General features: G+C 40.5%; 1 protein-coding gene across 8 annotated transcripts in view; it reads right to left on the bottom strand.

The window, feature by feature from the left end:
- THADA (THADA armadillo repeat containing) overlaps positions 1 to 18,038 on the bottom strand; it is a 329,451-nt gene that overhangs the window by 184,723 nt on the left and 126,690 nt on the right. For all 8 annotated transcript variants that reach the window (XR_009344817.1, XM_059134619.1, XM_059134620.1 and 5 more), the window contains 2 exons: positions 5,154 to 5,243; positions 3,734 to 3,865 (listed from right to left, as the gene is read on the bottom strand). Coding sequence is in view for 7 of the 8 variants with exons in the window: in XM_059134619.1 (XP_058990602.1) it covers positions 3,734 to 3,865; positions 5,154 to 5,243 (222 nt within the window). In the remaining variant the exon portion in view is untranslated. The remainder of the gene's footprint in view (positions 1 to 3,733; positions 3,866 to 5,153; positions 5,244 to 18,038) is intronic.

Genomic DNA, 18,038 nt, shown 5'->3' with positions numbered 1-18,038 from the left:
TTCAATGCTGAGATCTGCTGTCAGTAACAGCCTTCTCTCTCCGTGGATATCCTTACATACGTGGGTACCATGCTGGTTCCGAGAGGGTAGAGAGTCTTGTCCAAGAATCACAGCTAGTCAGTGAGTGGCAGAGCTTAGACAGAACTGGGTCTCTTAAACCCAGCACCTTTGTTCTATCCAAGACACCACGCTGTGGCCCAGGTTTGGGGCATATCTAGTTTTCTGTAGTTCTTCAATTCAAACTTGAAACTCCACTGTAAAAGGGAATTCAAAGATACGTGTAGAGGAATATTCTGGTCTCTAGAAAGCCCTAGACAAGGAAAGTATATTCAGGGAGCCAGCTGGGGTTGGTGGTATCTGAACTGAAGGGTAAGCGGTCTGAAACTGAAGGCATCACACTGGTATGGTAAGGGGCCATGAATCTGGATGGAGCACAGCATTGGGTACATAACACACACTGGATTAAAAAAAAACTTGTCAACAAAACACTATGATGAACATTATCATTTCTGTTCCAAGACGCTGCAACTGCACACATGCCTAACTTTGGAGAACCCAAATCAGAACTTCTAAGATTTCAGTCAACAAAGTAGATCAATAGAGATAGAAGTTTCTACTCCCAAATGCTGGATGAGGAACAAAAAGACAAACAATACTCACAAACATCTTACACAGAGGAAGGAAATGGCAGGTAAGTATACACAGATCAGAGGGAAATAAAAAGCTGTCACTGGGGCTTTTAATCTTCTGGTTGTGCAATTCACTTCAGCACGGTCAGAGCAACCCTCATGCTACCCTCACCAGCTGAAAAATTTCTATTTAACTAAACTCAGAATATCCAAGAGCCTGATTAGACTCTTCCAAGTACATAAATTAACACTGGCAATGTTATAGAAATAAAGCACCGCCCACCCACTTGTGCATACCTCCATCTTTTCAGCTATTAACCCAACTCAAAACAGCCCAATCTTTACCATCTCTAGCACCGCAAATATTGCCTGGAATGACAGGTTTTATGATCAATCCTTCACTTCCTTCATGAATAATTTTCTCCCAAGTAATGTAAATCAAGCGTGTACAGTTTTACAAATTCACTACTTTTATGGTTCATCTGCCCAGAGTGATTGTGAACATTTTAGGGTAGCACAGGGTTTTCAGTTAAGCCAGGCTTCCTACATAGCTGGTCACAGACCAACCCTGATATCTCAGGCAATGATCCTGCAGAGACAAGCCCAAGAGAATGGCTGCTTCCAATCAAGTCATTCTCACTACTAGAAAAGCAAAGCAGGGGCAGATCCCACTGCTGGTGGGGACATGACTTCCACATTCTGAAAACAGCACTTGGGTCCACCAACTCTGGAGATGAGCTCCTTCTTACTCCAAACTTCATCAATATCATGGCCCACCAGCCTACTCAGTGTAGCCACTGCTCTTGGCTGCATAAAAGGAAGCTGGTTATTTTGGTGTAATGGAAAGAGTTCCCCCAATACTCTTGACAGGCCTATGCTCTCAGGTTCATATTCTAGCTCTATAACTGACTCGCTCTCTGAACCTCAATTTCCTCAACAGGAAAGTGGGGGTGATAACACCTCCTCTCTAAGTCGTTGTAAGCAAGACGGCCAGTTCAGTGTCAGGCAAATAGTCAAAGCTCAAAAAACGCTGGTGTGCTTCCTACCAACATCTCTGCTCAGAGTACTTTTTTGTTGTTCTCTGCATTCCTGGGTCAAAATCTATTTCTTATAAACCCCTAGAATGGCCTAACCAAGTACCAAGTATGACCAACACTACTACTGCCTAGTTTGTTAAAATCCTCTGTGCAGTTGAGGGGTGGGGAGGGTTCTGATTATGTTTAAAATCCCAAATTTAATCCTGGTACTCAGAGTATAATCTACAGACCAGCAGGATCAGCATTACCTGGAAGTCTGTTTGAAAGGCAGACCCCTTGGGCCCCACTCCAGACCTAATGAATCCAAGTTTATGAGATTCCCCAAGTGATAGGGTTACCTCTTGAAGATTGAGAAACACTGTTCTATACCACAAATGAACTGGGGTATAGAAGAATAAAGAGAGCCTACTGACATTCTAAGGAAGCAATCGTGGCACTTGTGCTGTTGGTGGGACTCTATGAATGTTTATTCGGGTAGAAAGCAACTACTGACCAAGGCATTTTCCTTGGAAGGACAGTATAATGGACACCTTGTGCCTTTTGAGTTTAAAACAAAACAACAAAAATGATACACAAAGGACACTGGCTTTATGGCAATATTTAAATCTTCTACATTAATGCAATCTTTGTTATATAATGAGGGCTCTGCATGTAATTAGTAATACGAGCACTCTGATTATATGTAGACTCTAAATAACCGGAAGGATACTTTCAATGCAGTAATTTCTGGTTTCTAGGATGCAACACATAACAGACTGATTAGTAATAAGCTTCCACAGAGTGAATGTTCTCAACACAGGATGATGAAGTTCTAAAGCATGTCCTTCTGTAATGCTGAGCATGTGTCTTTCCTTCCCCACCCCAACAACCTTCTCAAACATTTTTTAGTTCTTTCCAGTTATATGTGAAAGTACAATTTTTAAATGCTCCTGAAAGTAAAATTTACAACCCAAATTCCTAAAATGAATCACCCTATGCCGGATCCAGGAGACTGGTAACTTTGTGTATCAGGAAACAAAAACCCCATCCGAGTGAGTCATCTCTGTGATCAGAGATAACACAGCCCCAGCCAGAGCTCCGGGCAAACAAATGGCCACAGCAATCACATGCCAGCATCTTGTGTTTAATGGTTTTTTACATTAAAATGCATCAGTCAGCTCTGTGAAACCAGGAAGTGGAACCTGGGACGCCACATAAATAACAAACACATTCTTCTGAGTTTGGCAAATCTTGACGTTCTGCTCTAAGTCTATCTCCATTTCTGGTACATAAATAAAAATGAAAATGCTGCTTTACCAAGATGAGAGCAGGATGTCAAGAGCTAACTAATATGACTGGGCTTCTGAAATGTTCCATAAGAAAATTTTTAAGACTTCTTAAACGTCTATTTATTGAGGATTTTGATCGAAAGTGAAAAAGGTGATCTGATCAGAAGTTGGCAAATACTTCAAGAACTGCAACAGAGGAAGTGGCTCTTAGGCTCTAGAGCACCAAAGCCTGTTATCATCTGATTCCAAAATCTGTATGCACGGCTTTTTCTCAGGTGCTCCAGTGTTGAAAGAGAAGATGAGCAGGAAGGGAACTTGTGCCACATAGCATGGCCTTGCACTAGCAAACTCCTCCAGAAGGGCAAATGTCCTCTTCAACCCTTGGACAGGGGATATAATGCCAGGACCAAGCCTGCCTCAGGCTGCCTAGGCTCAACACAGGGACAGCGCAAATTCCCAGGCTATGCTTTTCAACAGCAGGCATCTCCTCTATCAACACCACACATCCATTAGCAGGCAGAGTGCCTAGGGCACATGACTTCAGCAGTGGCTTATGGCTATGGGCTTCTGCGCCCACGGTAGAAGCGCTTTCTTCTGAAACACTGGAGACCAGTTGGGGACAATGGCAACAAACCCCAGGCCCTTGCTTTCATCAAGACCTCTCCCAAAGCAAACCAAACAAACAACAAAAACAAAAACAAAAACAAAACAAAACAAAAAACAATGATAGTGGAAACAAGTTAAAATACCCCATAGTGCCCCCATGCCCACCCCATTATTTCTGCGAAGCACACACTACCTCATAATGAAGGGAATGAAAGGCGCCATGCTGAGAGAAGAATAGGCGCCGTCCATCGGGGAAGGGTAGAGTCTCCCCAGCACCAAAAGTAAGAGAAACATGCTTGGATGGCGGTTGAGTTCTCCTGTGTCACTGGAAAAAAAAAAAAAAAAGTTACTGCATGTAAAAGACTTATAATTTAAGAGGCAAAGTGTTACCTGCAAACATTTTTCTCATTAAATGATTATGAATATAAAGTGAGATGCTCTATGATTGGAAGATCGTTCCCCTTTTCTCGTTTTTTTCCCCTCCATTCATTTCATATATTCCTAATGCACAAATAAGGAAGAGCTACTGGCCAAGCATGGATTGGGCTCCAGCACACGAGTCTCTTCTCAAAGCTAATTGTTAATTTGTGTCTGTGTTTTGATTTGAGCCATTCATACAGCAGAAAGGAGTCCCACAGTATGAAATGTGAAACTTTTCAACAGCCAAATGCACTTAGGAAAGCTTGAACGGTCAATTTGGGGGCCAGAAAAGCCTGTCTGTACAAATTAATCTTATGTGAGAGAATGTATCATGAACAGAAGTAAAATTCATTGATGTTAATTTTACCTCCCCGTTACAGATAATGAGTATAAATTCCTATCAAGTGCAAATGTGGCTAGAAGAATAAAAAAGCACATGTTCTAAAAATTCCACTATCAGCACAGGATGTGATTGAAAGGGTAGTGATAAACTTTTCTATGTGCCCTGATCAGACGGGAAGCTCTCTGAATGGCTTTCTTTTCTGTTTCTAGGGTCAAGCATGCCAGTGCTTCTTCCAGACCAACCAGCTATTTGCTTACTCTCGTAATGGTCAACTCTAACAGGTCAGTAAGAAAACAATGGCTGGTGTCTGTGACAGCAAACTCAGTATGCAAACACAGAGATTTTTAAATATCATGGGAAGAAAATGCTTTTCAGAAGCTGTGTTTCTAAGAAGCTGTTTTCTGAAATATGTTTCCTGCAAACAGAATGCGAAAAAACAATCTAAAACAGGATTTTAAAAATATAAAAAATATCATAAAAACAGGGTATTAGGGGTTCCTGGGTGGCTCAATCAGTTAAGTGTCTGACTCTTGCTTTTAGCTCAGGTCATGATCTCTGAGGCATAAGTGCCCCGCGTCTGGCTCTGTGCTTTAAGATCTCTCTCTCCCTCTTGTTCCCCACTCCACCTCTATACAAAAACAAAAATAAAACAGGATTTTACGCAACTTTTCAGGTACAAATCTACTGTAGAGAGTCAGGCAACAGGATGTAATAAAAAAGCACTTAAAAAAATCCATCTAAGTTATAAGGAAGGAGTTGATTAAAAACTGTTGCCTGGAGGGAAAAATCTCGATTAATGAAGTAATTAACTTCCTTGATTTCACTGTGTCCCACCCTTTTCTCTTCTTACCTGTCCACAGTATTAGCTACAGTTTCCAACTGTTGGAGAAGAAAGGGATAGAGTTCCGGGAAACGAGAAAAAAACTCGCTGCCTGTCATTCTGTAAAGGGAAGAAAAACAAATTACTATCATTTATTTCCTTTGATCTAATAATAAAGCCTTTTAATTTTATTTAAAGGAAGATAGCCAAGGTCATTTGCTTGAATATTTAATGAAAAAAAGTTAAGAACAAACCTCACCTTAAAAATTTAACAATCAGTCAAAACAAAACATTTAATTTTGATTTGGGAAGTCCTCTTAACACATGGAAATTTTATCTAAAAATTTAAGATTATGTGTATTTACAAATATTTGATATTAAGTTCTGTTGGGGAAGAAATATGTAATCTGTGCAAATGCCAAGTTTTCTACAATTGATTTGGACTACACATATAGTCAACATCTGGTTGGCTAAGGCTGACAGCTTCTGTAACAAGGGAAGGTCTAGAACAGGTTTCTCCAAGTTGGCACCACTGATATTTTGGACTAGACCATTTTTTGTTGTGGGCGGTGTCATATGACTGTAGAATGTTTAGCAGCCTCCAACGAATCTACCCATCAAATGCCAGTAATATCCCCACCCTTTCGTGTCATGACAATCAAAAATGTCTCTGGGGGAAAAAAAAATGTTTCTGGACATTGCCAAATGTATCCCGAGGGGTAAAATGGTCCCAGCCGAAAACCACTGGGCTAGAGTATGGTTATCAGAGGCACAGATTTGGTATTTACGGTTCTGGGCATCCGATAAATACTACTTTTGAATTCTGACAAGACCTATTCAGTTTTTACAAATGCTTACACTCATGTAACCCATTCCTATGAAGACTCAGAAAATTTCCATCATCCAGAGAGTTTCCTCATACCCCTTCCCAGTCAACTCTACAATTTGGTTTTGTCTATTCTACAATTTCATATAAATGTAATAATACATTACATAATTTTTTGGGGTCTGGCTTTTTTCACGCAGCCTAAAGTTTATCCATGTTATCTGATGTATTAATAGTTTGATTCTTTTTTTGTGGGGTATTATTCCTCTGTATGAATATACAAGTTTGTTTATCCATTCTCCTCTTGACAGATATGGGCTGTTTCCATTTGTAGGCTATTATGAATAAAGCTGCTAGGAACGTTCTTACACAAGGTTTTTGTGGACATGTTTTCATTTCTTTTGAATAAGTATCCGAGAATAACATTTTAGTATGTTTAACATTTTAGGAAACTGACAGTTTCCCCCAAATCATGATGGCATTTTATACTCCCACCAGTATTAAATGAGAGTTTAGTGGTTCTGTGTTCTTTCCAGCATTTGCTGTTGTCTTTCTCTTTATTCACTTTAGCCAGCCTAGTGGTAGATTCCTGTGGTTTTGATTTGCATTTCCTTGATGACTAATGATGATATTAAACACTCTTTGTGCTTTGGTTATTGATACTGTCTTTTGCAAAGTAGCTATTCAAAATTTTTGCCTGTTTTCACATTAGGTTGCTTGCTTCCTTTGTCATATATATGCACTACATGTACCTTCTTTTTCTGTAGCTTGTCAATTTATTTTCCTAATAATGTCTTCTGATGAGCAGAAGTTTTTTTCTCTTTATGATTCATGTTTTCTGTAGCTTAAGAAATCTTTGCCTACCCCAACATCACAAAGATATTCTGTTTTCTTCTAGGAGTTTTATAGTTTTAGCTTTTATCTTGAGGTCCATGATCCATCTCAAATTAATTTTTGTGTATGTTGTGAGGTAGAGGCAAAGGTTTTCTTTTTCTTTTAAAAATTTATTATTTTTTTAATTGAAGTATAGTTGACACACAATGTTGCATTAGTTTCAGGTGTAAGATTCTTTTTCTTCTACACTCTACACTGTTGTGTCATAATTTTAACAGGGAGATGCCATAAGATATAGGCCTTAAATAGGAGAGATGTGCCACGTTCATGGATAAGAAGATTCAGTATTCTTTAAAAAAGATTCAATCTTATAAAGAAGAATTCTCACCAAATTCAATGCAATTCCATAAAAATAATAATTTATATATTCAACTACATCAGTTATTTTTAAAAAAAATTTTACACATACAAAAAAGCACAAATAAAAACAGAAAATAATACACATACAAAAAGTATTTTTGGCAGAGGAAGAGTATCAAACATTATGAAATAAAAAAGACTAAAAGGCTAAACACATTTGGGCCCCATTTGGATCCTGATTCTAACAAGCTAATTATAAAAAGACATTTCTAAGACAATTAGGAAAAGTTGAAGGTTATAGAGTTATTAACTTTGTTACACATGATAATAGCATGGTGCATTTCTTTTTAAACTCTCGTATCAAATCAGTCACGCAACCTGAAGTATTTATGGGAAAAGTGACATGATGCCTGCCTGTGACCTTGGGAGGACAAGAAATGGACAAAATAAGATTGGCAAAATGTTGGTAATTCTTGAAGTTCAGTGATGGATATGCAAGGGTTATACTATTCTCTTCACTCTTACATATGTTGAAAATTCCCATAATAAAAGGGTTCTAAAATGATGGAAGTAAACGTTTTTATTTGCCAAGCCCCAAACGGGGAGAAAATACGTAATGCATATAACTGAGGATTACATAATTAGTATGAGAATATATGAAGAACTCCAGTGATATCAATAAGTTGAATGACAAACAACTGAACATAAAAATGGATAAAACCTATTCAAATATAATCCACAGAAAATAAACATTAGTGACCAATAAATACAAGCTGCTCAATCATACTAAGAGACCATTTTATATCAGCTGGCAAAGACTGAAAAGTCTGACAATACCAAGTACTAGAACTCCTACTGTTGATGGAAACAAACATTACTAAAACAACTTTTAAAATAATCTGGCATTTTCTTGAAAGCCACAGATGTATTTAGCCAGTGATTCACAAGTGCTATTTCTAGTGGCCTAATAACGTGGGCACCGGAAGGCTTGTGCAACTGTACACACAGCAGCTATATGTCCTTCAGGAGTAGAGTGAACAACTCTACACTCACACAATGGCATACTGTAGAGCAGTAAGTGTGAATGAACTACCAGTGTATCAACAGAGATGTATTTCAGGAACATCATGTTAAGTGAAAAAAGTGTGTTAAAGAAGAATTTAATAATATAACCCTCTGCAAACAGAGTTTATAATAAAGCACCACTAAGTAATACATCACTTAGTGAAACAAATTTTAGTGATACAAAAATGAGAAGCAAAGGAATAAAAACAAAATTGGCAAAAGTAATCACTTCTCCAAGGGGGGGAAAGAAAGGAGATGGGATTAGGAAGGAATATATAAGGGGCTTCAAAAGAAATGTTGTTACTTAACCAGGTAGTAGATCTAAATGTATGTGTTGCACAGTTACTCTTTATACTTTACACACACTATATACATTTTCTTTTGTACTTATTTCACAGTAAAAGCGATTTCTTTTTAAGAAGAGAAAGTCCTTACTTCCTTTTAAATCAGATCTATTGAACATTTATTGAACATTTGTGCAAATGTTAAAAAACCCCACATACTAGATCTCCCAGTGCCCCATGCATAGACAACTACACAAAAGCATCTCAGCTTTCCTTGCAAAAAACTTGTTTATACAGGTACATACTCTCAGTTTAGCCCCTTTTCCCCACAAATATGCATATTATACATATGGTTGTGCCCCTTGACTTTATTTTTCATTTTAATTATATCTGAGTAATCATTCAATATCAGACACACCATTCTATTTCTTTCCACTTAATGGCTGCAGAGTAATCCACTGTTTGTTGAGTGTAATTGATTTAATCCCAAATGACAGGCCTTTTGGTCATTACCTTATTGTTACAAACAGTGACAAACCTGGGCTTTGCAAGTTCAGTGTTTTACAAAACACTGATCACAAAACCATTCCACTACAGACCATTGTTACATTCCTTAGCATCGCTAAGCAAAACTGGTCAGGAACATCAGTTTCCATTTTTAGCGGAGTCACTTAAAACCGTTATGAATTCAATACTGCAATCCCTGTGTATACTTGCCCATATAGAATCTCCCTGTTTATACCACAAAGCCTGGTGGTATGTCTTCTAGAGAAATCAGTATTTCCAGGGCAGTAAGTCACTCCTTAATGGTCCAATATCTCTTGGTGGTGTCAAAGGACATAAGCATTCTTATATAAGCAGGACATATGGTTGCATTACCATGGTCTAGAAATTGCCTTGATAAATAAAGGGCTCTGACGACCACAAATATACCAGAGAAAAGGGCTGTGGAGCTATCATCCTCAAATTAAAGTCACTGTCTTAATTGAATTGAAACTAATTGTCCCAAACAGTGAATTACCTCATTCAGTTACCTTAGCAGGTATTTACCAACTAGTTTATGTTGCAGAATATATGAAGAAGGTATGTCACTAGAAGTTATAGACATTTGGTGAATCTTTTTTTTTTCTTAAAGATTTTATTTATTTGTTTGACAGAGAGAGATCACAAGTAGACAGAGAGGAAGGCAGAGAGAAGGGGGGAAGCAGGCTCCCCGCTGAGCAGAGAGTCCCCATGGAGGGCTCGATCCCAGGACCCTGAGATCATGACCTGAGCCGAAGGCACAGAATTAACCCACTGAGCCACCCAGGTGCCCTGGTGAATCTTTTAAGTAATTGTTTTGTTCTTAATAATTCGGTGGGCTTTGACTACATCTTTAAAAAAAATATTCTGTTAAAATTATTGTGTCCATGCTTGATGGTGTAGGACTTTGAAGCATCAACTGTACATCTCTCAGGGTTTAAGAAAAACCAAAATTATTTCTAAGAAGAATTTTGACCTTGCTTAGGTACTCTGAGCACACCAGAATTGCTTTTCTATTCTAGCGTTCTCAGGCTCCTTGACACTGTTAAGAAAATATCAACTCGAAGAGATTCTTAACTGTAGAGAACAAACTGAGGGTTGATGGAGGGAGGATGGTGGGGGTTGGGTTGAATGGGTAATGGGTATTAAGGAGGGCACTTGTGATGAGCCTTGGTAATCATCGAGTGATCAATCACTAAATTCTACACCTGAAAACAATTTTTACCATATATGTTAATAAACTAGAATTTAAATAAAAAGCATCATCTCAAATCTGCATCAGCCAAGGGTTACTAAAGACTTGGCTAAATGTGTTACAGCAGAGTGCTGCCTGAAGGAGATTCAGTATTAACAATCCTTGCGTATTATCAAAAAGAGCCTCAAGAGGTAAAGCATAGGAGGATATCAGAATTATCTAAGAGTACTGAGACAAAAGACAAAAGGAGACCACCCGAGGAGGATATCAGAATCATCTATTCAAACTTCACTCACTCCTGATTCTTAGCTACAGCAGAAGGCCTACAGTTCATAGGCTGCTCATAGGTTTTGGGCTGCCCCTACAGGACTGGAATCCAAAGCTTTATTTTAAAAGGCGAAGAACATGGGACCATTTTAGTTCATACATGAGTCCTGGAACATGTGAATCTTACCTATCATTTCTACTTAATCAAAACTATAGCATGATCAGTTTTCTCAGGAAAACAGCAATTGTTTTAAAATACTTACATACTTCATGCTGAGCACAGTGCTAGATCCCATGGAAGACACTAACAATGAAACAGTCACAGCTCTTGGGGCTTAAGATCTGGTTAGGAAGACAAGGCACACACATGGACTAGGTAAGGCAAACCGCTTTAAGGGTCAAATAACTAAAGCTTCCAGGAACAGTGGAATTGGGAAAGATATCACTGGCAGCTGGAAAGGTTAGGGAACAGTTTGTGGCAAACATGGAAACCAAGATGTTTTGAAAAAATTGGGTAAAAATGGAGAGAAATGGATTAAAAGGGAGAGGAAATAGCATGCAGAGGGTGGGTAGTTACAGAAACCAACTGGGTAGATAAACCGGCTGGATGAAAAGAGGGCTTCCTGACAAGACAAGACAGAAAAGACATACAAGACAGAAAAGGCATACAAGTTTTTGGAAATTTCAATGCCAGACTAAGCAGCTTAGCCTGTATCTTAGAGGCATTGAAAGTTTCTGAACAGCAGAGAGGTGTGCCAAGAGCAGATGAACCAGACTAGAGGGAGGGTAGAAATACAGTGACCCAACATACATTCACTGAATGTCCCTTTGCACCTCAACTAGAGCGTAAATATCTATAGGTAAGGAACCACATTCACACTTCCTTGTATCACTTTTTTTTTTTTTTTTTAAAGATCTTATTCATTTATTTGACAGAGAGGGAGCACAAACAGGCATAGCAGCAGGCAGAGGAAGAGAGAGAACCAGGCTCTCTGCTGAGAACCCAAGGTAGGGCTCAATCCCAGGACCCTGGGACCATGAACCGAGCTGAAGGCAGACACCCAACCGAGTCACCCAGGTGCCCCTGTATCACTCTTGATACAAACCACAATTCTATATAAATGCTGGCTGACTGGTAAACATTCTGGCCATGAATGTATAAGATTAGTCAGAGAAGAAAAACATTCTACTATAGATGACCTCAACCAATGCCTTACGCCTTTTTTCTCTTCCCAGTGACTGGTTCCCATCCAACTGACACCACACCACCCATCTAGCTTCAACACAATTTCTCTTACAAGGATAAGAGGAGTTAGGACTAAGATGGTAACAAATTAAAACTTTCTCAACGTGAATCGTTAGCTGTATCGAAAGACATTCAAAATCCTGATTTGAATTAATAAACTGAGTATCCTGCCAGGACTTGAAATTTCTTAAATACAAATACAGAAATCTTGTCTCGCTGATTTACAAACAGTTCAATTTTAGTTCACCCATATAAGCAAACAGGCTGATATGTCACCTCCACAAATATAGCAAGCCCTGGGGGTAAATTCTCCAGTGACAGGGATTTCAAGCCTGTTTATCTATGCGGCCAAAAACTAGCCCTGCAACTTTATGGAAACAAAAGAAGTGATAACCAAAAAGGAAAAATGGAATCTCTGTCAATTCAAGCTTCTAGGAAGACAAAAGGAGACCACCAAATATTGTGAATGGGATAAAAGAGACAGACAAAAGTGAAAACAAACAAGCCGGGACAGGGAATGAAAATAAAGCAGCTTTAACCTTGGGGACTGTCAGACTCTACAAAACATGAGTTGATTCCCCAGTTCTATCCAGTAAGAACTATGTAGGCACAACCCATGGAGAGGCCCTTGGGGAAACACAGAAGCTCCTTGAAGGAATCCACTTGCCCCGCACCAGGAGCAGAGAGTGGCTTCCAGTCTCCCGCAGGGCACTCCTCTGCCTGATCCTTTCAGGGGTGGGCTCCCCCAGAACCCAGACAACGCCATGAACAAAGCTGGCAAGCAACAGAGATTGACTGAATGAATGAAAATGCCTGCCCAGCACCATTTGTTTTATTTTAAAAGCTATTTGTTTGTTTATTTATTTTAAAGCTTTTTTAAAAATTTCTCTAGCACTACTTGTTTACTGAGTAAAAATTAGATAATAAAGGACACTGCAAAGAAAAATCTCGAGTCCACCCCAAACTCACTACCTAAAGATGACTGCTAGTCTGCTCTGATGTCTGTCCATCTACACCTTTCTCCTCCTTATATATCCTTTTCTTATCTGCTTTTTACACTTAACACTGTAACAGGAACACTGTTCCATATCAGTCTAGACCCATTTGAATGCAGAAGCCTCAGTGTGGTACGCTCTCTGTGCCTCTCCCACATTTGAACATTTGAACCCAGACACCAGCCCAGAATGCCTCATTCCCATCCTGGCTAAGCCATGGGTGAAAGGCAGTCCCTACCCCAACCACATTCTGAGCTTCACTTGGTCTGCACATTCCACATCCAAGCTTGGTAACGCCGAAGTAATGGTAATGCTCTAGTTTTTTAGAGCATCTGAGCTTCCATTGTTTTGACTGTCTTTGAATCCCACCTGCCATCCACAACAGCCTAGGAAAATCTTCACTTGAATCAAGCTTCTATTCCTCTTAGAGACCCTGTCCTAAGATCTGCCACACATATGGAAATTGAAATGCTTCTGAGCTTAACAAAAGCATCTTGATAAAAAATGACTGTGCAATGAAAAGAGGCATTCAGTGAACCGTGTTACAAATTAAAATAAGGTATCCCACCCCCCAATTACTACATACAGATCCCCTATCATTCTGAATCATCTCAGGAACAGGGACCAAGAGAGTAATGTACAAAGGTATAAAGAGGGAAAGCTTGCCAAGGCAAACAAAAACATGCAGAAAAAGGAACTCCATAGTAAACAGCAGCGAAGGCATAGCTTGTGCCTGGTTTAAAAAAATAAAACAAAACAACAACAACAAAATGAGGACTTATTCACAGGCCATGGAGCAAACACCATAAACCTGGTTTCATTAGATGGAAACAAACACCGAAGGCTGGAGGTTTTCAGTCGGTTTTTCAAATGTGAACCCAATAAACTATTAAAACCTAGCTATCCCCAGATTCTGGCCTATAAAACCACTCTAGAGGAGAGAAACCAGCAAAGGCCTTAGTCTCCTTGCCACAGTGATTGCTGATAAAAAGAGCAAGCGCATCTTAAGAAAAAGTACCCCGAAATGGAAACAAACTTACAAAGAAGACAAAGTGCACACACACACACACATACACACACACACACACACACACACACACGTCAAAGGAGGAGCAAATGCAAACTAATAAAACAGAAACAACTAATAAAAAAGAAATCTGGGTTTGGAACCCCACCAGGAGGATCGCCCATCTCTGACTCTGTTCCTAGAATCCTCTCTCCACATCTGAGTGGGCCGGACACCAGCACTTCTCCCTCGCGTAATGGTAATTTAAAAAGAATGAGTGATTGGACTGAACAGATGTCAGAGGCCCCAGGGCCAGAATCTCACACTCAGCAAGCACTTGTGATCGCGGCCAGGGTCCCACCAGGAACGCCTGTTACTAAATGTCAGGCAAACCATGAAGGAAGTTAAAGGAAGAGTATCTTCTTCAGGGCCTCTCTTTGAAGGGTCTGGGTTCTGACCAGATCTCCTGCCAATCTCATCTCCCTTCCTATCCTCCATAGAGAGCCATGACATTCTTGGACTTACTGAAAGTTTTCCTAATCCTTCCCTTTGGGAGCTGATTTCCAGGTGGAGAATCTCCCAAATCACAAAATCAGTCATCACTATACTCTACCCATGGAGGGGAAGTGGAAACTCATTTGGTTCTGGAAGTGCCCTGCCATTCCCCTTGTAGAAATTACTGGCCTAAGGCTGGGCCTGGAAATACATTCCTCTTCATTCCACAGCCAGGCGGTCAGTAAACATACATCTCCCACATTCCTCATGTGCACAAGGTCGCATCTGGGCAGCTAATACAGATTTCTTTACATCAGAGATTTGTTTCTTAGAGAATGTGTCTTTCTAAATCCTGCCATCTATAAAATCTCAGAATCAGTCCGCCTCTAATAGTTAACTCAATGGTCATTTTTTAAAGAGTTTATGGCAGCCTACAAAGACGGCCAACAAGAATTCTGACTACCCTTGCTATATGTGCATGCCTCCCTCCCTTCAAGAGGCAGGATCTATTTTCTCTCCCCTGACTCTGGTCTAGTTTTTGACCTCTTTGATCCACAGAAGGTGGTGGAGCAATGCTGCACCAGTTCTGCCTTAGGCTTTGAGAGGTATGGCAGCTTCTGCATTCATGGTGTTTCAGACTTGACTAACTCTGCTGGGGAGAGGCCCCATGATCCCCCACCTCCGTTATTTATGCTCCCTGTTGAGGGTGCAGACATGTGAATGTGAAGCCCTCTTGGTCATTCCAGTCCTAGCTGAGGTCTCAGATATCTCAGCCATCTGAGTGATCCCAGATGACACCACATGGCGAAGCTGAACCAGCTGAACCCAGTCAACCCACAGAACTCTGAGAAATAATGAGTTGTGACTTTAAGCCATGAAATTTTAGGGTATTTGCCATATGCAGAAGCAGGTAACTAAACCACAGTCATGATATTCAAGGGACCGAGTTAGACTCTGTGGAAAAGGTAATATTAACTAAAAGGGATGCTGGTATCAAGGAACATACAATCTAACCTAACTACTCTATTTATTTTCTCCCAGCTCTGGAAGCCATAAATTGAAATTGGTATCAGGGGTCCAGGGGCACCTGGCTGGCTCAGTCAGTAGAGTTTGTGGCTCTTAATCTCTGAGCTGTAAATTCAAGCCCCACATTGGGTGTAGAGATTACTTAATTTTAAAGAAAGTCTTGGGGCACCTGGGTGGCTCACTTAAGTGTCTGACCCTTGATTTTGGCTCAGGTCATGGTCAGGGTTGGGTGGAGCCTGCGTAGGATTCTCTTCTTCTCCCTTAGTCCCTCCCCACTCTCTAAAAAATGTAAATAAAGTCTTAAAAAGTTATTAAAAAAAAAATCAATGGTCAAAAATCGAAGTGCCAATAAGGCACCTCCAGAGGTTCTAGAGGAGAACCTACTTCTTGCCCCTTCTAGCTTCTGGGGGCTGCTGGCCTTCCTAGGCCTGCAGCTGTGTGGCTCTAATCTCTGCCTCTGTGGTCACACTGAGTTCTCCTTTTCTGTCTCTCAGACCTCGCCCTGCCTTCCTCTTATCAGCCTTAGAGCCCACCCAAACAATCCAAGATAATCACCCCAGAGCAAAAGCTTTAATTTAATCACATCTATACAGACCTCTTGTCTTTACAAGGTAACATTTATAGGTTCCAGGGATTAGGACCTCCTGGCTGGTGGGGGGAGGCGGGATTATTGACTATCCATCTGAACTGCCAAAACACAAGCGCTAAGGCACTAAGGGGCAAGAATGAACATAACTGGTTTATTCCCAAGCAGTTGTTTTCCAAATCTTTAATACAACCAACAACTATTTTTTTCCCCAATATAATCCCAATATTTAAAACAAAACAAAACAAAGCCGGAACTGTTCTGGTTGAAGCGGGGTTGAGGGGAGTGATCTGCACCTGGCTGCCCTCTTCATCTTAGCAGGTATAGGCTGCGAGACACCTCCATGAACTCAAGAGGCACACTTTAGAGTCTGAAGGCTTTGCCAGACAAAGTTTACATTCCACACCTCCTTCCTTCCTATTATTCCCACTGCTCCAACCTCTCTAGCTAAAGAAGCACACACCATCCACCACCGCTCACCAATTCCCTACAATAATTGTTGTTTTATTAAATATGTTTCAGGTCTGCCTCCTCTCACTAGGAAGTTGCTCCTTGAAACCGAAGGCTGTCTTGCTTCTGCTCCAGCCCCAACACCTAGGACCGTGCCAGCACCTAGGAAGGCTTTGTAAACACCAGCTGCCTTCTTAATGATTTTCTTAGAACTCCCTCCACGAATCCTTCCCCAATTCACCACGGGCTATCTTCTTTCCAACCATAGGGGTCCTATCCTCATCAGCTTGACTCTACAAAGATATTACTTTACAAATTATTACTTAGTAATTCTAAAAAAGCATCGTGTAAGTAATAAACCCCTAGTTAAGCAAATCACTAAATATGCAAATAGTTCAAACAGAGCTAAACCTGCCTCATCCAGAACACTAGCAACAAATCACCTAGAAATTTCTTCCATGTGTCAATAACAAACTAATTTAGCATAAGCTCCAATATTTCAAAATAAGTGTTTTTGGTTTCTATCCCTGTAACTTTTGGTCAATGAACTCTTTCAGGATCCTCCTCCAAACCTTATAGACATTTTCACTAAGGATAATATTAATTTGCCAACTTGTATTATTAAAGCAAAAGAAAGGTGCCAATAGAGTCCCAGCCTTCAAGGAACATATTCGAACTAGGAAGACTTTCAGAGAAGTCTACTACTCTTTTCATTTAATTTCACAGACGAGGAAACTGAAACCCAGAGGAATTCAGGGAGTCTCCTAAGATCAAAATACAGGTTGAGGGGGCACCTGGGTGGCTCAGTGGGTTAAAGCCTCTGCCTTCGGCTCAGGTCATGATGCCAGGGTCCTGGGATCCAACCCCATGTCAGGGTCTCTGCTCGGCAGGGAGTCTGCTTCCCCCTCTCTCTCTGCCTGCCTCTCTGCCTACTTGTGATCTCTCTCTCTTTCTCTGTCGATAAATAAATAAAATCTTAAAAAAAAAAAAATACAGGTTGGGGGTAAGCTGCAAGCCTACAATGCAATTGTTTCCCAATCTAGCCACTAGACTTCTCGGGGTTTCTATTATGCAGGAACCCAGGCATCCCTGTGCGAGGCATCCACTTAATGAGCAGAGGACACTGTGGCCCAGACAGGCCAGTCTTCACAGGAGTGAGTGTCCCACGACTGGGTGGACAGCCATTTCTCCACTACTGCCAATCAGCCCGCTTAAGTTAGATTAAGGTTCCCAACCTGAGCTTCCACTCCCATGCACTGAGCCAGGCCCACCCACTGACTTGAAGGGGAATAGATGAGCAGGCGAACTGCCAGCCAAACTAATCTTTAAAAATATATCCATCTGCTCTTACAAAGTACATTTGGAGATCACAACCACAGATCTTCCACTGGGTCTAATAAGTTTCAAGTCCCTCCTGTATTCAAATTAAGACAATCTTACTAACTCATTATAACACCTCTAACCACCCTCCACACAGCACCCAAAACAAAAACAAAAATGAAAACCAAAACCCCTCTAACTCCCACGCAAATCAAATCAGAAGAGGGGGTATGGGCTAATTCTTATCTAGGCTCAAGGCTTCTTTCCCCCACAGTGAACCCATGTTTTCTGTAAGTTTGTGAACATTCAGGCCAAAGCTTACTCACAAGGAAAACAAAAACAAAAACACCAAAACAGTCACCAGGCAAATGTTACACTCCCAATTAACACAATGTTGTTCACAACTAGGTATGATGTGATGTGATGTCCAGTGTACAT

Source organism: Mustela lutreola, chromosome 9 (genome assembly GCF_030435805.1).
Source record: "Mustela lutreola isolate mMusLut2 chromosome 9, mMusLut2.pri, whole genome shotgun sequence".
Lineage (NCBI taxonomy): Eukaryota > Metazoa > Chordata > Mammalia > Carnivora > Mustelidae > Mustela > Mustela lutreola.
Note: the sequence above shows the minus strand (reverse complement) of the source record. Positions and strands in the feature narration are given on the sequence as shown.